General features: G+C 44.6%; 1 protein-coding gene across 14 annotated transcripts in view; it reads left to right on the forward strand.

Moving 5' to 3' along the window:
- unm_hu7910 (un-named hu7910) overlaps positions 1-23,851 on the forward strand; it is a 51,524-nt gene that overhangs the window by 24,687 nt on the left and 2,986 nt on the right. For all 14 annotated transcript variants that reach the window (XM_072710759.1, XM_072710748.1, XM_072710750.1 and 11 more), the window contains 12 exons: positions 1,173-1,211; positions 1,359-1,406; positions 1,926-1,970; positions 8,126-8,167; positions 9,458-9,543; positions 10,072-10,158; positions 12,102-12,252; positions 14,545-14,681; positions 15,496-15,594; positions 16,629-16,718; positions 16,870-17,007; positions 18,533-18,668. In XM_072710759.1, the coding sequence (XP_072566860.1) occupies positions 1,173-1,211; positions 1,359-1,406; positions 1,926-1,970; positions 8,126-8,167; positions 9,458-9,543; positions 10,072-10,158; positions 12,102-12,252; positions 14,545-14,681; positions 15,496-15,594; positions 16,629-16,718; positions 16,870-17,007; positions 18,533-18,668 (1,098 nt within the window). The remainder of the gene's footprint in view (positions 1-1,172; positions 1,212-1,358; positions 1,407-1,925; positions 1,971-8,125; positions 8,168-9,457; positions 9,544-10,071; positions 10,159-12,101; positions 12,253-14,544; positions 14,682-15,495; positions 15,595-16,628; positions 16,719-16,869; positions 17,008-18,532; positions 18,669-23,851) is intronic.

Raw genomic sequence — 23,851 nt, forward strand, 5'->3', positions numbered from 1 at the left:
AGGCAGCACGGCCAGGAGCGTAGTCTGCATTTAACTGCTGAGAATTGAGAGGACCTTTACGTTGATATAGAAGAAAGAGAAATAATCTGATCCGAACTCTGACAGGAGCCCTGTGGAGAGACACCAGCAAGGTGTCATGCAGTCATATTGTCTGGCTCTGGCTGTAGCTCCTTCTGCAGGATTGTAAGAAGAGTCTGTGATGTATCCGTCCTGGAATTGCGAGAGTCTAATAATATAATTGTATATTAATTTTCTTTTTGTTTCAAAGTTAAACATGGACTTAATCTTCTATTGTTCTTGAATTCATAAGCTAGAGGCCATGCTTGTTAAGAGACAGGTCTGTTTGAAAAATGATCTATTTTGAAAGATCTATGCTGATCTAATGTGTAAAACCTAAGGTTAAAAACCAGAGAATTCATTTTATGAGACTTGCTTAGACTTGTATAATGTGTGTGTTGCCATCAAGGATAAGCAGTTGGAAAATGGGTGGATGATGTTATTTATCACACTAAAGCCGGTGTGTCTCAACCCAGTCCTTGGTGACCCCCAGATAGTCCACATTTTTGCTCCTTCCCAGCTCCCAATTCTCCTGTATCAGGTATTCAGTGTATTGGCTGGGAACTGGGAGGAAGCAAAAATATGGACTGGGGGAGAAACCCTGCACTAAGCTTTTCTAAATGCCTGAAAAACCTTGGAAATATCTTGAGGGAGTCACTCAGCAAATGACTATATAGAGTGTTTGCAGAGGCACTTCAGAAAATCGAAACTAGCCGTCAAACCTCTTTATGTTGCCTAAGGAAACACTTTTCTCTCTGTCAGCCCTGATCAGAGAGGTTGTTACATTTATGACCCTCACAAGAGGAAGTTGTGCAAGCTTCAAAAATTTAAGCTGGACATTTAGAACTTGCATCTTCTGCTTTAAGTCTGAGCTTTTCAGTCTGGCCACTCTCTCACCCTAATGTCTTGATACGCCTTTGTAATTAATATCCATAACTAAGCTTTTCTATCCATAGTTTTCTAATTAATCTAATGTGTCACATATTGGGTAGAGTTATCTGTGTATTTTGATCTAAGCCAACTGGATATTCAGTTGCTCCTTTATGATTCACCTCTCTGACTACAAATAGTGTGAAATGTTTAAGCTGATTATTCCTGTTTTTTCCTCCTTCCAGATGAGCCTGCTACAGAGGTACCACAAGAAGAACTAACAGGTGAACAACAACGCTTGTTAGTTTTGCTGCTTTAACGGAATTATGATGCTCTGTAAGAAAATGTCCTCGGTGCTTTTGGCAGAAATGAAGGGCCTGACTGCAATGCTGGTAAAATTTTAATGTGGATTAATTCATGTCTGTCTCCAGAGGTGGAAGCCAGTCCATTGGAAGACCAGCCTCAGACTGAGTCCTCAGGTAAGCATGGGGAGGGGAACCTTCTCCATCTCCAGGCAAAGCCCTGCTGGCTTCATGCTGTCCTTGAATGGGCCGTTTGCCGTCCTTATGTGACGTACCTGCATAGCCGGCTGCTTTTCCCTGCTTTTCCTGTGACAGGCATATTCTGCTTTGTGGCAGACAGATTTGCGGAGCTTAAAATCACTTTGAACAAGATTATTTTGCCATTGCAGTAGATATTCTAGCTTTTCCATCGTATACCCTCCACAAAGAAGGTGTGGGTGGTGTGCAGGTCTCCAAGCCGGGGTACTGCGCTTGTGATCAGAAGGTTGCCGCTTCCAATCTCAGCATCAGTAGGGTGGTCCCGCAGTTGGACCCTTGAGTAAGGTTCTTAGCCCCCATTTGCCCCGGGGAGTGACTGACTCTGCTTATCAGTCATACATTGCTTTAGATAAAAGTGTCTGCATAATGAATGTAAACATAAAGCTTCCGTGTTCAGCTAACGACATAGTAAGTAAGTGGTTTTACTTTTGTCCACAGACGAGCCAGTCCTTACGGAGGATCCACATCAAGAAGGGCCCACAGGTAATTATCAATCTCCCAACCCTGTCCCTCCTGGCTGCTACACACCTTCTTCTGTGGGCTTCAGGTTTCTGGGGTGATCCTGTGTCCTGCAGTGGAGATGCTGGTCTCGTAACCATTTTCTTTACACTAACAAGTCTGCAGCGTAACAGATTAGGTTGTGTGGTCAACACATAAAAGTGCATCGTTCTGTAGCTTCATTCAGTGAGTGATTAGCTAATGAGGACTGAGGTCAGACCCATGTGACGAGTGATTCTTCCACTGGGCTATGGTGGTCTGGAGCCGAATGCGGAAGGGGACCCTGGGTTTCCGTCGGGGGTCCTGGCTTAAGTTCCTTTACATGGTTATCCTTCACTATATTTGGTGTTGTGGAAGGCTTTTTAGGAAGGTCACATAGATATACTGATGCTCCTCGATTTTTGATGAGGTTATTTTCAGTGAACCCATCGTAAGATTAAAATATCTTAAGTCGAATATGAGCGTGATATGATAAAATAAGTAAACGAACATGCGAAGGCCGTTGCAGACTTGCCACCTTCATGCTGGGCAATTATCTTAATTTTCATCTCCAAAGTAATCTTCTACCCTCTTTTTCTTGTCACCCGGAGTTGAGACACTTGGCCGTTCACTAACATGATAGGATTAGGAAAATTTGGTTAAATGCAGGGAAAAACAAAAATCATACGTTACGCTGTTAAACATTGTTTGAGATGTTTGCGCTCAGGATCACTACTGGACGCGTGATTGAGTAGATGCCGCCAACGCCCGACAGTTGAAAATATCGTATGATATCTCGTTAGGCAAGGGACAGATAAAAATTCTAAGTTTGTTGACTGCTGAATGTGCATCGCTGTTGCACCATTGTAACGCTCGAAATATCCCCAGTCAAACAATTGTGAAGAGAGAAGCATCTGTATAAGTGTAATGTTACACTGGAAGAACAGGGGCTTCTGGACCAGGGGCCCCTGCTGTCCTGTTACCAGGCGGCTAGGGTGCATGCTGCCCCCTGGTGGGCCCATTGCAGGTGGTGCAGGCAGTCGCTGAAATAGCAGAGCAGCAGAGGCATGATTTGCGTTATGGGGTTTTAGACACAGAGTCGTTTTAGACCTCCATTTCAGTCTAGGCTCTCATACAAAAGACCGTTTCGAAGGTATGTCACCAGTAAAGGTGGCCAGTGTCTGCCTGCACATAGAGGCATTGTGACAAGAATCACGGTTTTGTCAATGTCATACACAATTATGCTGAGGACAGTGTGCAGTGAAATGCATGGTTGCATTTCTCCAGACTATGGAAACTATAACGGAGATTGTGAGCCAGGCCTTCACGTCCAACATCAGTGCCAACTCCATATTGATGCCTATGGATTTAGTAGAAGCAGGAAGTGGAGGTAATGCAAGAGTCCAGGCCGCAGTAATGATAACGATAGGCCGATTCTGGGGAGGCTTTTATCAGTTCTACACATGCAGTCATTGTCATTTTTGCTTTTAGTTCTGAGTCTCTCTTCATCTTTCTTATTTTGGGTTGCAGCAATATTTAGTTTATTTCATTTGAACTTGTATGCGTTTTTGGTATAAAAATGACCAGTAGTTTAAATGATGAGGTATTTATAGAACACATTTTTATGATAATTTTGAACTGAAATGTGTGTCATGCGATGTTACAAAGCCTGATACATGATCGTTCCCCCTTGTGGTGCTCAGTTAAAGTAGCGCTTCAGACTATATATGGCTGTTAATTGTATTGTATCACTTCTTGGAAAAGCATATAACCACAAAAAGCAGAAATTACTGGTGGAATTTGACAATATATTTGAACTTAAGCTGTTGCTGTAAATAGTTTTTATCATCATTATTAATACTCATAGTAGTTGGCGTGATGTCCCTTTAGCTGGAGTAGCTATGCATTTTTAATAACGTGAAAGTCCTGCGTTGCATCCCCAATCATTTAGAAGTACTTTAAGGGAGTCCTGGCCACTTGTATTTACAATTGAAACATTTACAAAAGGTCCAGATTTGCGTTTGTGAGCTTAGATATGATTCAGTGCTGTTGATGCCTGTATCTGGCCCCGGGGTTGTGCACATCGGCAAAATGACCTCTTCACACTGTGCCGTGGAATCTACCCCAGAGCTGTCGTTTTGACAGGAATAATCTGCAAAGCGAGAGGATCAGAATGCCTGCCCGGCAGCCCCTGAACTTCTGGCCCGGCTCTTCATGGACCTCACTGAGCATATCTGTCACCTTTTGTTATTTGGAGTCCGTGGGCTTATGGGAACGCTGCCTACACCAATCCTGTCCTGCTCTGTGGGTTCACCAGCTTCACTCTGCGCTTCAGCGATTCCCTTTTGGCCTCCGCTGGATTTCTGTTCTCTGAAAAGCTCACGCGATGACAGCCTCCATCGCCTGGTAAACCTCTGTACATAGCAGTTTGTCTCCTGGACACTGGAACCTGTGTCACTCTACCTTCAGGTTTTTATTCAGCAGTAGTAGGGGTGTAACGATACCATTTGCCCACGGTTTGGTATGTATTGTGGTTTCGGGGCCTTGGTAACAGTATGGTTTCTGTATCCTCATATCAAATAAATAAATAAATAAAATGGTTCGATATTATGCTGATCCGCAATACATACAGAACTGTGGGCAAATGGTATTGTTATACCCCTAAAGGGTGGCTTGGGAGTTTGTTGTATTGCAATTCAGAGGTTAATACTGCTTATTTTCTCATGTACAACAAATAAAACAGTAGGTGTTCTTATGGTTGTCGGTGACCCAGTTGGTCATAAGACTGTATCTCCTGAAACGGTTCACAAACTGCTGCCAGTTTTGAGGATTTTATTTTGGTATTTTTAGCATTTGTTAGTTTTGTGTTTGTAGTGGTGTAGTATTTAAAAAGATTAAAAACCTGGTTTAAACCACAGAATCATTGTATAGACTTTTGTAGTATATTGAATGTCTTGCTATGGCCGATGATCTCCATTGTAAATGAGTCTCTTTGGTTCATATAGAGCCCTATTATTCAAATTACGGTCCTTGAGGTCTGAGCACTGCTGGTTTTCCAGCCTTCCTTTACCTGTGAGCCAGGTGTGAAGCCTCTGACCAATCAGAATCAGTAATTATTAAACTAACTACCTGGGAGAACTGAAAACAAGGCCTGGATTTGGAATCGAGGTCCAGATTTGAAGAGCACTGGTGTAGAGGAATGATTGTCGATAAAGGCCTGCCACGGTTGTCGTCATGGTAACCAACCATTCTGACTGCCCAAGCATTCTGCCCCTTTCTCGTTGGTGTTCCATGTGGCATTTGCATGTCATGAGGGTCTGTGGGTCATTTTGATTTCAGCTCCTAAGCCAATCCAATCCAGCCGGGCCCTCTAATTTAGCGTCTCCCCCCTTGTTTTCCAGATACGTAAGGCTTGAAATGCAGAGAATTGCGACACCACGAGGACCAGCCCAAAATTACATTCCGCTGAATGGGAGCAACTTGAATTTTCCCACCAATGAGATAAAGCTAATCAATGATGACAGTAATTGTGGTCGGATGGTGTAACGCTTCAGAGGCAGACATGAAATTTTCACTATTTGTACTTTTATAACATCTCCATACCTTTTAATGCTCTCTCACCAACATCGTTTTGTTTTTGTTTTTTGTTTTTAAACCCCACTCCCATTTCCATCTCCTTTTTGTTTTATATTTGTTGGTTACATTGCTCATGCCTAATTGGTTACATTTTTAGACGGACCCTGGAGTGCATTTGGCTCTGTGATATTTAGTGTGCGTGTAATTGTGCACAGTTGGTGATGAAGCGTAGCTTCTAACTCGAGTGACCTTCCCCTTAAGTTCGTGGCATTTTCAGCATTCCAACGCAAAGCTGCCAAGCACAGCTGAGATGTGCAAAGGTTGTGCGTCGTAATGTAAACGCGTGTCAGCACCGTAACTAAAGGAATGTTTAGGGGCTGCCTTGGTGATGTGCCAGACGTTAGCACACTGGGGTATTGCTAGCTTTGCGCAATGAGCCGCAGCTAAATACTAATTTTTTTTTCCCCTTCTCTGTTGCAGTTAGTATCTTGCAGTTTTATTGGTTGTACAACAGCCAGTTGTAGAGTTCGTGAGTCGCCAGGTTGACTGTGGTGATGCCTGGCTTTGGTTTACAAAGCAATACACTAACTGCTAAAACTGACGTACAAGTCCATGTTCCTACACTGTCAGAAAAAAGGGTACAGCCCTGGCACAGTTTGTACCCCAGGGTACAAATAATATTAATGTACCCCCAGTGGTACAAAAATATCCCTCAGAGTCCGTTTCTCAACCTTAAAAGGTGCATTTACCTATAGCTAAGGTACTGTACGTTTGGCAGACCCTTGTGGGTACAGCCCCAGTGACAAGTAATTGTACTCTCAAAGGTACAAATTGGTACTTCTTGTCCTGACAGTGTAGTTTTATGGGAGGTGTGCTTTAATCGTCTCATTTTGAATGACTTGGGTCGATAGTGACAGAGGAAACAACCTTTAAGAAACGATGACAAAGATAAACCGGAGATGCTTAGGTTTGCCTTGTCCACACTAATGGTATTCTAAGAGTTTGCACTCGGTGGTTGTTTTGAGAGTGTGCCACTGTTGTTGTGTAAGATGATGAGGGTGAATTGTTTACTGCTTTTATGACCGTAAGATACTCAAAATATTGTGGATCTTGGTAATCAACAAATCGTCACACTACTCTACGAGTATGGTGTTCTCCCCCCGCCTGTTACGCCAACGTGTGTTCAGCATACCTCAGTGTCATTAGCATGTTACATGAGTGCAGGGAATCAGCCTGTACTGCCCCCTGTGCCTTTGGAGGACTCTCTGCTACTGTGCCTTTATTAACCAAGATAAACATTAAAATAAAAAATAAACACTTTGGATTTTCTTTTGGGGGAAAAAGATTTTTTTTTTCCTTTCTTCTACTCTCGGGACACTTTTTCAGTGGTATTAGATAATTTTTCTTGAAGCTGGTAGTCATTTAACATTAAAGATGACTAAAATTGAACTGTTTAGGGAACTGATTTACGTTAGGACAGGTGTGACTAACCATGTGTTTTTGAAAGCCATAAATGAAAGCTGGGATTTGTTTTGCTTTGAACCGGATGTTGTATCGTTAGCAATAACTTAGACAATCTAAAGGGTGTCTGTCCGATGACACTTTTATCTTGAAGAGATGTTTACCTGGTGAGCAGGCTGGGTTTTTTTTTTAAATTGTATTTCTGTATAGGTCAGAAGGTTTAAATTATTGTGCAATTGCAATGGGGATTTTTATGATTGTCATGGTTCTCTGTAAGTCTGTTTTGAGGCTGAAAATAAAGGTTTGGGACAAAACGTTGTGTCTCTTTTCTTGTACTAATCCAGATATTGTTTTTTTTTTTTTTAAGTTTGCAAGATTCAGACATTGTTCAAGAACCGGTAGCCAGTAATCCGTCTGCTTTGCCGTGTTCAGTAATAATCTGTATTCAGCTTCAGAAAACGCCAGTCGGTGATGTTGCTGAATGACTTCTGAGGCTGTAAACTGAGCTGATACCTGTTGGTACCTTTAACTTTATAAAATAACATTTCTGCAAGGTCTGTGAAGCTCAGTGTGTTATTTTGGTGGACTTCCGTCCATAGTTGCCCGTAGGTGTATCTGGTTTCCCATTCAAATGGCGTTTGCCATTGAGAGAGGCTCCGGACCACCAAGCTTGACCATGAACAGCTACAGTGTCTCTACTTTGGGTGAACATGAGATCTCCTTGACAACTGACACGGCTTATCTCATTCCAGAAACCGCCCAGTCCCAATCCTTAGGGATGTCTTGGCATGTATTTTAATTTTATTTTAAATTCAGGTGAATTTATAGGCTTAAGTTGATGAGTTAACTATAGAATGAATAGGGACAGAGGCATTATCACAGGCGGTGGGTTTAGACCAACAGCTCTCTTGTAAAAATGAGCTGTAACACTGCAGTGATAACAGGATTTTCTGCTACTTTCAGTTCACTGGAAGGCATGCTCAGCAAGCACAATTTACTGCTGATGTTACATTATTGGTGCCTTAGCAGTTAGCGTCGCAGCACCCCAGGGCATGATGTCATTGGCTGAATCAGGGCTATTCTGGCGGCTGTGTGTTACGTCATGGTATTCTTGTGTTTTACAGAGACTGCTGAGGCCCAGCAGGAAGAGAAACCCAAATTCCAAGGTAGGAGCTTGGAATGCTGGAATAAAGAGAATACAGAAATATTGCGTGCATTTCCTTTTCAAACCTCAAGGGGGCAGCACGGGCTTGTTTTTCTTTTTCTTTTAACTTAAACGAAGGTTTCTGCCTCTCTTGGTCGCACTTCACATTTTCTTACATAATTTGCCGACAGTGCACTTAAAATTGAATCTATAATAAGTGTTTCATTTTATATAAGAAAGGTTAAGGTTGTCTTCCACAGATTTTAGCTGTTGCATAAAGTGAAGTTTAGGTTGGGATGGTGACTCACTGGGTAGCTCTTCCCTTGCCTCTAAGGTGTGTGTAGCAAGTGGAGTTTGCATGTACTCTGTGTTTCCTCCACGTTCGCCCATCTCCACCCACAATACAAAGACATACTCTTCTGGTTCATTGGTGGCGATGACTTGCTGTTTATGCCATGCACGCACACACACGGCATGTCTAAGACTGTATGCTGGGCATGTTATACCTTAGAACGTAGAACTGTGTACTTGGAGTAATTTAGTGGTACAACAAATGGTTCAGGATGGAGGATTTTTATTTTGAGACTTATTTTTAGTGGCATTTATTCGTGTTGGGGATGCCAACTGAGCATTAAGGCTCTTCCTCGAGGGCCCAACCACAGTCACTCCAATGACCATGGGATTTGAAACGACGTCCTTCAGATCATAGGCATGGGGTCTTAACCCGTTTGGTCAACATACAGTCCCCTTCAGCACAGAAGATTAGGTTCAGTAGAATTGTTCTTCTTTTATGCAGTCTTTAGAAACAAGAACCCAGATACCATTACAGTTTCCCTGAGTATATGGGTCTTGAATCCTATATATGTTGATTTTAAACAAGTCTGTCTGTCATTACATCCATCAAGTACTTAATTAGGATAATACACAACACAGTCTTCTGGCTGCATGTTCTCAGTTGTATGCTTGTTTGTATGGATTTTTCCTCAGTGTGCCCCACAGCCACATACGTGTTCAGTCGCGACAAGACACGTGTTGTTTTTGTGAATAACGCCCAGGTTCCCCCAGGGCACCTATCAGCTGGTTCTGTACATTCAGAGTTCTGTTCTTCCTAAGCGCATACACGCTCAGATGAGGTTATGATCTCCCTCAAGCCATTCAGGGCTCTCATTCGCAGCTGGAACCTCTGCATTCCTCTTGGCCCTCAGCCGCGACCGGGAGGCATTTGTGCAGTGTGATCCATTCAGTTTACGGCCTTTCTCTGGGAAGCCGCCCCTGTGAGTGTTAAAATCTCCCCCCCCCCCCTTCATTTCAGCTAAGAAGAAGAAGCCCAAGCTGCTGAATAAATTCGACAAAACCATCAAAGCAGAGATCGACGCCGCTGAGAGTCTACGGAAAAAGGTTACATATATAGTAGTGTAGGACTTTTATGGTTACAAATGATGCACAATGTTGCCTCCCCATGTTCTGTTTAATAAACAAACGCAAACAAATACAGACAAAACATTTGGGGTTGTGACTTACCTGAGGAATAATCTGGGTCCCCAGGCTAAACCTCTTGAGTGGCTCTGATTACCCGTGTTTCCCTTCAAACTGTAACACTGCCATCCACTGGCAAAGCACCGAAATGGCATTTTACTTTGAGCTGTGACTAAAATCGGGTCTCAGCTCTCTTCTGTGGCTTAACAAAATACCTTAGTTCAGCTATGCTTGGTTTTGAAGAGAACACTTATTACCTACCTGCTACACATGAGTGGGTAGTCAGAAAAAACTTTGAAGCCCATTTCTCAGTTTTATTGTCAGCATAATTACTGTATTTTGCCTTTGTACTGCAGAATATTTATTGCAGTTGGTACAGTTGTTGCTAAAAGTAATGTCCTTCATTCATATCCTGTCCATTATGCAACCATATGGAAATTTTCTTTTTAGGGAAGAGTTGAAGAGGCTGTCCGAGCTTTTGAAGCTCTCGTTCAGAGATATCCTCAGAGTCCCAGATCACGCTACGGAAAAGCCCAGGTATGTCTCCGTTTTTGGCTATATCAGGTCACTGCGTAACCCTACAAACTGCGAATGTAGGAATGATGAGGAAATTCCCCGACAGCTGCACCCTGCTAACATTTTTTTTATGTTTATTTTGGGTACCACTGTATAACACGACTAGCCATATTATAAAGGGTTTATGAGTCATGTATAATCAGGTTATTAATTATGTCATAACACTTTGTAAGTCATAGAGAGTTACAAACAAGTTATATTATCTTTGTATTAATGAGTTAATACCATTTATAAGCGACAAACAGGAGCCTTATTATAAAGTGGCACCTTATTTCGTTTGACACTTTTGTTTAATACACAGTACAAGTGAGGCAGGTTATACATGAACGTCGTGCTATAAAGGAGCCAGCATTGCCGTAAGAGCGGCTGGGCTATGAGGTTAGCTGAGGTCTTCCTTGAAGATATGGGTGTTAAGGCGTTTGTTGGAGGTCGTGAGGGACTCTGCCGGCTAGAAGTAGCTGGGCTCCTCTCTTTACCATCAAGCAGCCATGCATGAAGAACATCTAGTACAAGACTTGTCTTCACAAGGTGCAGGAATCAGCAGGTGGTCTTTGCCTGCTCACTGGGAGGAGCGGGATGCAGCGTTGGTTCCGATGGGCGGCTTTTGTGTGGGTCGGTGCCACTTTAGTAACGGCACTGAAAGCCGACACAAAGGGTCTTATCCATGATATAAGCACCACTTTGGTGCCAATAAAGAGAGATGAGGAGGGGGCGTGACAAGAGCATTTCAGCTGGTTGAACACCAGGCATCCTGCTGCATTTTAAATCCCCGACACATGAGGGCAGCACTGTCGTTAGACATACAGTGAGGGCAGCACTGTCGTTAAAGACATACAGTGAGGGCGGCACTGCCGTTAAAGACATACAGTGAGGGCGGCACTGCCGTTAAAGACATACAGTGAGGGTGGCACTGTCGTTAAAGACATACAGTGAGGGCGGCACCGCCGTTAAAGACATACAGTGTGGGCGGCACCGTCGTTAAAGACATACAGTGAGGGCGGCACCGTCGTTAAAGACATACAGTGAGGGCGGCACTGTCGTTAAAGACATACAGTGTGGGCGGCACCGTCGTTAAAGACATACAGTGAGGGCGGCACTGTCGTTAAAGACATACAGTGAGGGCGGCACTGCCGTTAAAGACATACAGTGAGGGCAGCACTGCCGTTAAAGACATACAGTGAGGGCAGCACTGCCGTTAAAGACATACAGTGAGGGCAGCACTGCCGTTAAAGACATACAGTGAGGGCAGCACTGCCGTTAAAGACATACAGTGAGGGCAGCACTGCCGTTAAAGACATACAGTGAGGGCAGCACTGCCGTTAAAGACATACAGTGAGGGCAGCACTGCCGTTAAAGACATACAGTGAGATGACGGGTGTCTAGACAAGGAACAGAGCTACGTATTGTGGTAGATGTGGTTTGATCTTCTTGAAGTCATACCTGGTGAGTCTGTAATGTGGTCCTCAGTCTGGAGTTTATTTCTGAGGCTCTTAAAAACACACCAGACCTGTTTCAAAAATCAGATAAATCCCTAATGAGTAGAGTCAGTAGCTAGCTATTTAGTGTAGTGACTTTTTGTGGCCACCAGGGGTCCCCAAATGCTTGAAGACCATAAAGGATGGGTGGTCACATATTACCACTCGGTTCCTAGAACACCTTGATGGACATGAAAATCAAATACAGAATGTGGCTAATATAGGTTCAGAAATATTAGTAACTTGCGATGGGCTGCCCCCCCCCCCCATCCTGGGTTGTTCTCCACCTCATGCCCGTAGCTTCCGGGATAGGCTCCAGACCCCCCACGACCCAGAAGGATAAGCGGGTTGGAAAATGGATGGATGGAATATAAGTAACAGATGGTTACATGATTGGATGAAAAAGCGAAGAACGCCTTTTCCCTTCAGTCCGAGGATGATCTGGCAGAGAAGATGAGGAGTAATGAGATGCTCCAGGGGGCCATCAGCACCTACGGTGAAGTAGCTGATCTGCCGGACGTCCCGGCTGACCTGGTCAGGGCGGCGCTGAAAAGGAGGGCGGAGAGGCAGCAGTTCCTGGGTACGTCCTGTCCCACATCTCTGTCCCACATCTCTGTGTGACATCTCTGTGTGACATCTCTGTGTGACATCTCTGTGTGACATCTCTGTGTGACAGCCGCTGCTCTTCAGAAGAGTCTCTCAGGCAAACAGGATTATAGCATGCTTAAGTTTACAGTGCTTAAAGTATAAAGTTCAACGTTTTACTGAGCGCTATAATGGGACACATTTTGTGTCAGATTTAATAATTCAATGTGTGAGCTCCATTTTAGCTCGTGTGCCTCGTTCAAACACACTACAGTAACTCTTATCCAAAGTGACATGCAGCTGAGAAGCAAGGTTAGACAGTCCCTGGAGCAGCTGGAGTTTAAGGCCTTGCTCAAGGGCGCAGTGGTGATATCACTCTGCCAACAAGGGGATTTGAATTGGTGACCTTCCGATCAGGGGAACCGCGTTCTAATCTGCTGAGCCTCCCCGACCCCCACCCAGTTAAGATATTCAAATACAGTTAAGTGTCACTTAACATCTCTCTCTGCGCAACGTCTGCATATATGTCCAAGGTCCCATAAGGTTAAAATATAGTTGGGAATTCCTCACCGGCTAACTGGATAATGCAGATGTAAGCAGCTTTAGTGCACCATGAGTAGCTGGTGTAAATAAAGCGGCTGCACTGCCAGCTGTATAATGGTACAGTACATAGCCTGTCTAACTTATAATACCCACAATGCACCACGGGTACCTAGCGTAAACAAAGTCACTGCACTGCCAGCTGTATAATGGTACAGTACATAGCCTGTCTAACTTATAATACCCACAATGCACCACGGGTACCTAGCGTAAACAAAGTCACTGCACTGCCAGCTGTATAATGGTACAGTACATAGCCTGTCTAACTTATAATACCCACAATGCACCACGGGTACCTAGCGTAAACAAAGTCACTGCACTGCCAGCTGTATAATGGTACAGTACATAGCCTGTCTAACTTATAATACCCACAATGCACCACGGGTACCTAGCGTAAACAAAGTCACTGCACTGCCAGCTGTATAATGGTACAGTACATAGTAGTACTAACTTATAATACCAATAATACTTGTTAGTAGTAATAAACGTGTTACGCATTTATGCATTTCCTGTATGGTACTTTTGTCATTTTAATGTGTACTTTCTCTTATATAAAGTGTTTTGGCCATTAGGTAGTATAGGTGTAGAATACCCGATGGCTTTGTATACAGTGTATATGATGTTTGCATAGCTTCCTATTGAACAGCACATGACTCACACAGCACCTGACGCATGCCTATAAATGCTTCCTGTAACAGGGCTCCTCTTGGCCGCTTAACCTTGCTCACATTCACCCCACCTAGATTTTCAGTACTCGAGAGGTTCATTTATCTTACACCCCCCCCCCCCCCCCCCCTCCCCAGGCCTGGGAGAATATGAATCGGAGGTGTAAATTAAAACACGATGATGGACAGCGACCAGGCTGCTGGCTCAGAGCGTAGCGCTGTAGCTTCACACCCCCTGGGTCCCCGTTTCCTCCAGGTGCTCCTGCTTCTTCCTGTAGTCCAAAAACACACGCGTAATTAACCTGCCATCCATAACTTACGCATAATCCTTTTGCCCCGTGATGGGTCGCTTATCTCAGTGTTTCTCAAACCGGTCCTCAAGGGACCCTCGGACAGTCCACTTTTTTGTTCCCCCTCAGCTCTTAGTAGGGATCTGAGAGGGAGCAAAAGTGCGAACTGTCTAGTGGGGAGCTGGGAGGGAGCGAAAACATGGACTATCTGGGGGGCCCTGAAGACCGGATTGAGAAACACTGGCTTATCTGGTGTGGGTTTACAGTTAGCCCATCTCAGGAACACCCTGGATCGGATGCATGTCCATCACAGGGCATATTCACACACGCGAAGGGTCATTTAAAAGGACAGTAGTAGGTTAGAAATAAATATTAGTTCTATTTCTGTTCATAATGGAATAGGACCTGCAGTGATACTGCTCTGCAAACGGCTCCTCCCCTTACAAAAACTAAGCAGCAGTTCAAAGTCTGGCTTTGTGTAGCTGGCTTTGTGTAGCTGCATTTCATTGGCCTGTGCAGGAAGCTGCTCTCTGCACTTTTACATTTGCATTAGCAATTTAATTTGCATTTGTATGCTAATTAAGGTCTGAAAGAGGCAAGATGTAACTTAAAACAAATTATTTTGACTCATCCAGTGAAAAATACAGGTGTGCCAGCAGGTAAGAACTGTAAGCTGCTTTTAGATTAAAGTGCCGGTTAAACAACGTATGACGCGATCCGTCCCCGATGCAGGCCGCATGCGAGGCGCCCTGCTGACCCTGGAGAAGCTGGTGCAGATATTCTCAGAGGACATCTCCCTGAAGAACGACCTGGGCGTGGGATACCTGCTAATGGGGGACAACAAGAGTGCCAAGAAGGTCTACGAGCAGGTGGGGGTGGGGCGTAGAGAGACAGGAGGGGAATCGTTAATGAGATCCCTTTATTTTTTTGCTAGAAACTTTTCATCCAGAAATTGGATGAGGACAGTTCGGCACTTTTCCTTTGTACATTTTGTGAATTCCGGGTCAGACGGTGCCTGCAGCCTTTGGAGGCTGAGGGCCTTGCTTAAGGACTCTGTGGCGACATCACTCTGCCGACTGCAGAATCTCTCTGTTTGTTGTGGGGATAGCTGGATTTCCATTACGTTTCACTTTGCATTGCTTTTGTTTGGTATCCTGTGTCTGCTGTGTGTGTGGGTGGGGTTGGGGTCTGTATATTTGTTTGGCCCCCAGAGTCACTTAATATTGATTCGATTCTTAGCACTTTCCACTGTTGTGTTACATGTTTCGATGTCGTATCTGGTATGGATAAGAGTGTGTGGGTGGGTGGGTTATGTATATATTACATTGTGGGGACCAAATATGCCCACAATGTCATAAAAACCTGTTGTTTTGACGTTGTGGGGTCCACGTTTTCATTCCCCACAAGGGGAAACTCAGCTTCATAAAAATCTGTAACTGCAGGAAAAAAAGCTAAAAATGCCCATAGTCTTGTGTTTTGTTTGGTTACTTATGGTTAAGGTTAGGGCCCATAGAAATGAATGGGTGGTCCCCACAAAGATATGAATACAAGTTGTTTGTGTGTGTGTGTGTGTGTGTGTGTGTGTGTGTGTAAGAGAGTGAGGGTGAGGTCTGTATACTTGAGTTTGTCCGCAACACTCTCTGAGTATCTCGAGCCATAAAAAGGAAACTCTCCCCCTCCCAGGTTTTGGCCACGGCTCCCGAAGATGGTTTTGCCAAAGTGCATTACGGCTTCATCCTGAAGTCTGAGAACAAGATCGCGGAGAGCATCCCCTTCCTGAGGGTGAGCGGCGGCTTCTCCGGGGAAGGCGGTCCGGCGCGTGTGAGAGAGAGAGACGGCGCGGTCACTCTGCCCTTGACAGTTACGGGCGAGTGCAGTCCGTCGTCCGTTTCTTTCTGCAGTACAGACACTCCATTGACCTTGTCGCCAAATTGCTTAATTAGTTTGAGTTGAATTGGTCTGACTTCTTAACACTCTTTTATAACTCCATAATGATTTTTGGCATAATTTAGACTTCTTCCCTTTCCTCCCTGCTTCTCCCCTTACCCATTACAGAGGGTAATATACCATACATGAAGTGCAATGATACGCGATGAGCCGTTTTTACGCAGGGCCAGCCCAGGGCATAAGCGAAGTAAGTGGCTGCTTTAGTGCCCAGCAGCCACCAGGGGGCGCCCTGCCCGATCAGCCTATCAGAATGAGAAGGAAGACAACAAATGACAGCTAGGTTAATCAGATTTTGCTTTGGGCTTCGAAAGGGGTTGGAAGGGCCTGTGTTTACATACACTCTTCACAAAGCATTTCAAGCCAAAAGTTCCTTGTCCTGTGCCTTGGTTTCTGGACAACTGCTCCATGATATTTTATGCATGCTGACAGTTATGAGATGAGTTATGTGTTCGGCAGTGGGTGGAATTGGAGAAGCACCAGCATATATAGACACCTACAGAGTAACTTATATGGACAATTGAACAATTAAAGAGCAAATTTCCAAAACTCAGTCCATTTTTTTGTTGTTTTTTGGATGAGACTGCAAACAACCTAAAGTCAGGCTCCCTCGTCATATGTTACGGTATCGGGAACCAAAGCTCGCTCAGTCCTCACGCAGTCCAGCAGAGAAGTTTCGTTACATTTCCGAAACTCACAAAGCCCGCAGATATTTTGTTGAAAATGTGTCCCATGAACTGAGCAATTTTTGGGATTTTGCTTTTAATTGCATAGTCGTCCTTGCAACGATAATATTGCGATGACATGTAACTCCATGCAGCTGAATAGAAAATGAAGGATCACAGCGGGCTGAGTGTTTGCATGTTTACCAGGAGGGTCTGGAGTCCGGGGCCCCTGGTACCGACGATGGCCGTTTCTACTTCCACCTGGGCGATGCCCTGCAGCGCGTCGGGGACGACAGCGTGAGTCCAGTGCGCATTTCTCTCACTGTCAGGTCATGTGATCTACCCATGAAGCTAAAGGCTAAACACTGGCAAATCCAAGCTGCTGTGCTAACATTAATGCTAGCACTAACATTAAGTTAACAGCCTGCCCCCCCCGCACTCCCCCCAGGCATACAAGTGGTACGAATTGGGTCACCAACGGGGCCACTTCGCCTCCGTGTGGCAGCGATCGCTCTACAACGTGAACGGCCTGCGGGCACAGCCCTGGTGGACCGCCAGGGAGACGGGCTACACCGAACTGGTCAAGGTATAACTCTGACATCCTGGGTTTACAGGGCGGACGTAAACATCCTCAAGGGGGCAGTATTCCTTTTCTGCTAGGTCCCTTTAATTGTGGGGATGCCTGTGGTGTAAGTCTGAACACCTGTTGATGGGACATTCCTCAGGGTGAACCTCGGCCCAGGGGACATGGGTAAGGCGCCCCCTTCAAGTCGCCCAGGCATAACTACGAGAAATGTGCTACTTGCTTATAGGTCGGCTCCAGCACCACTGGGGAGTGTGCCCACGTCCAGTAGGTTGGGGGTTCAGATCCCGCGGCCTGCAGGGATAATATCACCTTTGAGGCCATTAGCTGGGCCCTTATTCCCAAATACTCTGATTCCATTTCATATTTTGGGCAAGCATGTCTGCTAAATAAATAGACATAATGTGGGCTTCTGTAGACCTTCCCTGTTCGTTTCCAGCTTGAGGTGCAGCCTGTGCCTGAACTTACATATTCACTTAAAATGAATGAAATTCCTGTAGCTACTATTGTGGCCCCTTGTGGTTCTAATCGAAAACTGGGTCAATAAATCACAATCATGGAAGCGACCAGCCTAAGACATACCTCCGCTAACAGCTGCCACAGTATCTTTGTAAACTCTAATAGGATTTGTTGTTATGGTCTTTTTATTATTGACTGTAGTGTTAGAACTTTGTCTTAATGGACAAGATAGAAAGGTGACAAGTCAGAAATGGATGTGAACAATGTAAAGACGTTCAGTTTGAAGTAACAGAATGAAACAGTCGTCAGGCTAGACAGCAGTAACAAAATGCTCACAGGGTATTATAATGACAATCTTGAGGACTGTTAGCTGTGTAGTTACACAGTTCTTCTGCATAATCCTTTTTGTTGTATATCAATAAGAAAATAAATCAATAGAAAAGTAACATTGTTACACTTTCAAATTCCAAAACTCTTTTTAGTCTTTAAAACCTGCCATAAAGTTTTCCTCGGGGTGAAAATCTAACGAATCTAACAAATCGCAGCATCTTGTGTCTAAAAGTGTAACGTCACAGGAAGATGAGCTGCAGCAGTAAAAGAAAAAGATGTTTGAGGTACAGTTTAGCAGTTATTGCTACAGGGACTTCTTAAGGGAAAACCGGCTGTGAGGCTCAGCGGGTTAGGATGCTGTGCCTGTAATCAAAAGGTCATAATGTATTTAACCTGGATTGCTTCTTTAATCAAGGGCGTTATGTTCACAGCATGTCAGATGGAAGTATCTGTTAAACTGTCACTATTTCATAACTAATGAATTCCCTAACAAATCTGCCTAGTGAGTCAATGTGTGGCTCAGTGGGCAAGGATGTTGTGATAGTGATCAGAAGGTTGGTGGTTCAGATCCCATAGTCAGTCAGATGATGTAGCCGTTGAGCCCTTGAGCAAGGCCCTTATCCCAGAATTGCCAGCCAGGGACTATCTGACCCTGCTTTCCAAAAATGTTTATCTGCTGAATAAATAAAATGTAAACGCAAACCTAACAAGTACATTGATGTTCCCGTGTCTCCGCCAGACCCTGGAGCGGAACTGGAAAATGATCAGGGACGAGGCGCTCTCCGTGATGGATGCCGCTAGTGGGCTCTTCCTTCCCGAAGACGAGAACCTCCGGGAGACGGGCGTGTGGGGACAGTTCACTTTGTGGCAGCAGGGTATGTCAGAGAGCTTGGCAAACCAGTAGGTGATGGGTTCGCAGGTATAGGATGTTCTCACTGGAACTGGGTATTTTCATTGTCCTGGATGCTCTGACTGGTCTGGGCTGCTTTAACTAGTACATGATACTCTCCCTAGCAGATTATTTCACTGTGCACACAAGCCAGTGACATTTGCCAAACTACAGAAAGCTAGTGCCAGAAGTCAGCCAAGAGCCTCTTGAGTGGCACAGCCAAGGGACAGGGAAGCGACAGGGAAGGAGACAGATGGGTTTGGGTTTGTCTTGGAAGTACTGAAGGACATAAATACACAGCCTGGTGTGATGGTCACATTGAAATGATTTACATGGATTTTCGTCATTTAAACATTTATTTTATTAAATGTTTATTTCCATTGCGTGAATTTTTATTTCTACAAGTGTATCTATGGTGGTGTGTGATTCAGCGGGTTAGTGCCTATGTTCAGATAGTTGCCAGTTCAAATCCCACGAACAGCAGAGTGAAGTTACTGTTGGGCCCTTGAGCAGCAATGTGGGGTTACGGGTCGTTCTCAAGGACCCAACAGTGGCATCACCCTGCCGACCGCTGGACTTGAACCAGTGATCACCACAGAGACACGCGTTGCCCCCCCGACCCTCTACAAAAGAGCTATTCTATCAGAACCCGAGCTGTACAGTAACTGCAAGAATTCACTGAGTCAGAGAAAGTGGCATCTAGGAAAACAACACATCATACACAGACCACAGACGGCTGGATAAGTATGGTCATAAAATCTAACATAATGGTCACAGTCCACTGCCTGGACGATGCCACTGCCTTGTTACAGAAATCAAGCACTTAGAATGTGGAGTAAAGTGGCAAGTCTTTATGATGGCAGCAGGATCTTGGTGAAACACTCAACATGCAAGCAATGATGAGTCATGGAGATGCTAGACTTGGGATCAATAGCAACTCCATTTCCCATAATCCAGTGCTGCTTCTACGGCATAACAAGCGGGTCAAATGCAACTCATAAATACGTCATTTTGTGAAGTGGAAGACATGTCTCGTTTCACGCATACTTTGTATCTTGGCCAACTTGGCAAGTCAACTGCACTTTGTCTTGGATGGGTAGCGCCGGCAGTAAAGCTTGCCTGGGGTGCCACATTGTGGGGATAAGTGTGTATAGCGAACTTACAGCTCTGGCAGCAGCAATCATGAACCGATGAGTCATCGAAGAAACGCGAGAAAATGCCAGGAGATTCCTCCAAAAAAAAAGCATTGCTTGGAAATATATACAGGTTGCACGCGATACCCTGTGCTACTTGCGATGAATTGCATATACAACCAAAATTCATCCTTCCATTCTTAAGGGTCACAGGGGATCCAGAGCCTATCCCGGAGGTTACAGGCGCAAGGCAGGGAACAACCCAGGATGGGGCACCAGCCCATCGCAGGACACACTCACACCCCATTCACTATTACAGCCAATTTGGTAGCTAATTACCCTCAGCATGTTTTTGGCCTGTGGGGGGGAAATCGGAGTACCATGTGGAAACCCCATGACGACATGGGAACATTCAAACTCCACGCACATGGAGCCGGGGCAAACGCTGTGTACCGTACGGTAGCTGCCATGGAAACATACAGTATTATATAGCAGTGTGACCATCCCAGCCTGACATGTCTCCCAGTCTCACATGTCAAAGCCAGTGTGATTATCTTATTCTGACATATGTCCATTTCGACATGCGACCCGTCTGCCGGGACAGAGCTAAGTCGTAAGTTGGAGACAGTCTGTAGTCGACTGTAGTGTAGTACAGTCTGTATATATACTACCTCGACACTGATGGCTCTGAATACTGAACCCAATGTCTCTCTCATCAGAGCGTTCTCCCATCCTGGATTTATAATAAACGGACTGACGTCAGACTGATGCTTCTGTTTTCAGCGGGACTTGAATCTCACCAACATGTTAATAGGCAATTCGGAAATGGGCTTTAAATGAGCCATGGATAAATGATTTAGACAAAGTGAAAATAAAAAAAATGTCAATCAGTCAGCCTGCCTGGATCTAGGTCAATAAGTCTTTATAAATAGCCTAGTTTAACAAAAACTAAATGTTATCCCTAGTTGTCGTCATAATGGTTACATGGGCAGTCTGGTTCATATTTATTTCTAATGCTTTGTATAACCCATTGGCCGTGCTTGTGCAGACATAAAGTTGATATTTAAGAAATAGTTTTGTTTCTATAAAAATGTACTGAATACAAAGCCAATGTTCTGTAATGCGCGGAATTGACTTTCATCTACACAGTAGTAGTACTGAATTTATAGCTCCCCACAGCCAGAGGACTGCAAAAGCGGTATATACTGTTAGCGCTTCTGCAAAAGCGGTAACGTACTGTGTATATACTGTTAGCGCTTCCGCAAAAGCGGTAACGTACTGTGTATATACTGTTAGCGCTTCCGCAAAAGCGGTAACGTACTGTGTATATACTGTTAGCGCTTCCGCAAAAGCGGTAACGTACTGTGTATATACTGTTAGCGCTTCCGCAAAAGCGGTAACGTACTGTGTATATACTGTTAGCGCTTCCGCAAAAGCGGTAACGTACTGTGTATATACTGTTAGCGCTTCCGCAAAAGCGGTAACGTACTGTGTATATACTGTTAGCGCTTCCGCAAAAGCGGTAACGTACTGTGTATATACTGTTAGCGCTTCCGCAAAAGCGGTAACGTACTGTGTATATACTGTTAGCGCTTCCGCAAAAGCGGTAACGTACTGTGTATATACTGTTAGCGCTTCCGCAAAAGCGGTAACGTACTGTGTATATACTGTTAGCGCCTCCGCAAAAGCGGTAACGTACTGTGTATATACTGTTAGCGCCTCCGCAAAAGCGGTAACGTACTGTGTATATACTGTTAGCGCCTCCGCAAAAGCGGTAACGTACTGTATATATACTATTAGTACCAACGCAAAAGTGGTAACTTGCATATACTCTTTTCCAAGAATGATTATTATTGTTTATTTAGCAATCATGTAACCATCGAATTATAAAGGTATTTATGTTATATATTGTTTCTCTGACAGAATTACATGAGTTTATGGTAAGTAATAAATGGTTTGTAGTTTGAACCATTTAGCAAGATTTGTCCAAATGATTTGCTCTAACAGACGACACCCCCAAACTGTTGCATTCCGTTGTCAAACAAATGCTTTTAATTTTTATGTCACAGCTCATCTTTTCGAACAGCTTGTTCTTTGTGAAAACCCTACTTTGAAGCACGACTCCATACACATGAAAAATCTGATTCCGCTTCTTGCCCATAACTTAGCGGACTCCGAACTCCTTGGTGCCCCCATGCCTACAGATTTGGACTTTAATTGCCATTTGCACCATTATTGCATTATTGCACTGTTTCCTGTATTTATCTTTAATATTAATTTGTTATTGATTTACTCCTACGTACCACTCTGCTGCTCCATCATTGCCCAATTGAAATATTCCATCAGTGTTTACTTCCACATTGTGTGTCAGTGATGTTAATGTGTCCCCCACTTGTCCTGTCTATGCACTTTATGTATATATGTAGCTTGCATCATAATCCAGTGCGCAATGTGGTTCTTCTGACAATAAAGCCCCATTTGAAATGTCGATACGGGAGGAAAACCTAAATCTGCCTAAGATGTTGGTCGGCTGGCTTGTGTTTTAAATCAAGCTCAGGTTTTTAGTTTAGTTTTCTTTGTCACATAGTCATACATTGTAGTACTGTGTAGTAAAATGGCTTTTCCACCTGCATTCTGGATTGTGTTCAAGGAAGTATGCAATACAAAGGAAAAAAAATAGTATGAAAATTGGAATAAATAAGAATAAAAAATAATGAGATGACTGTAAAATAGACAGTACAGAGCAGTGTTCATCAGTAGTGAAATGGACGGTTACAGTATGGAATGATGAAAGTGCGTTAAGTAACATCGTTACTTGTTAGCTGTGGAAGGTCCTCGTTCAGAATGCCAGCAGCCAGAAGGTTGAAGCTTTTCCGCAGCCCCTCTGTGTTGCCCTTCATGCCGGGGAAAGGCCTCCCTGACCGTGGCCGCGACAGTAGGCTGGTGTTCGAGTGGGACGGCTCTTTCATTACCACCAGTGCTTTGTCCCTACAGCGCTGCCTGTCAGTGGCCTGCCAGATCAGGACATCACATCTGAACAAATCACTTCTTGGTCACGTCCCCGGACTCATAGAATGAGTTTTAATGAGTTCCACTAAATGGGTCTTGATGAGTTTTCCGCCACTGTGCATTTGTTATCTGTGGGGGTGGCGAGTAGCTCAGCAGATTTCTGATCTGTACCCATGTTGTGGGTTCAAATCCTATGGCTGGTGGAGAAAGCAAATCACTGTTGGACCCTTTATGGAACATCCTTAATGTCGGCTGCTCCAGGGACACTTTCTGACGCTGCTCCCTGACCCTAACCCTTTATGGAACATCCTTAATGTCGGCTGCTCCGGGGACACTGTCTAACGCTGCTCCCTGACCCTAACCCTTTATGGAACATCCTTAATGCCGGCTGCTCCTGGGACACTGTCTGACGCTGCTCCCTGACCCTAACCCTTTATGGAACATCCTTAAATCCTTAATGTCGGCTGCTCCGGGGACACTGTCTGACGCTGCTCCCTGACCCTAACCCTTTATGGAACATCCTTAATGTCGGCTGCTCCGGGGACACTGTCTGACGCTGCTCCCTGACCCTAACCCTTTATGGAACATCCTTAATGTCGGCTGCTCCGGGGACACTGTCTGACGCTGCTCCCTGACCCTAACCCTTTATGGAACATCCTTAATGTCGGCTGCTCCGGGGACACTGTCTGACGCTGCTCCCTGACCCTAACCCTTTATGGAACATCCTTAATGTCGGCTGCTCCTGGGACACTGTCTGACGCTGATCCCTGACCCTAACCCTTTATGGAACATCCTTAATGTCGGCTGCTCCGGGGACACTGTCTGACGCTGCTCCCTGACCCCAAGTTTTTCTCATTGCTTTGGATGAAAGCATCTCCTAAAAACGTGTAAACATGCTTCGTGGTGTGAAACGTTAAATTCGTGTGGCTTCCGTGCCTGTATGTGTGCATCTGATAACCGGTTTGACATCAGTCAATGCTTACAGAATCTGCTCCATACGTTCCCCCATGCTGTGGTGCCATTAGCC

Source organism: Paramormyrops kingsleyae, chromosome 4, assembly GCF_048594095.1.
Source record: "Paramormyrops kingsleyae isolate MSU_618 chromosome 4, PKINGS_0.4, whole genome shotgun sequence".
In the NCBI taxonomy this organism is placed as follows: domain Eukaryota; kingdom Metazoa; phylum Chordata; class Actinopteri; order Osteoglossiformes; family Mormyridae; genus Paramormyrops; species Paramormyrops kingsleyae.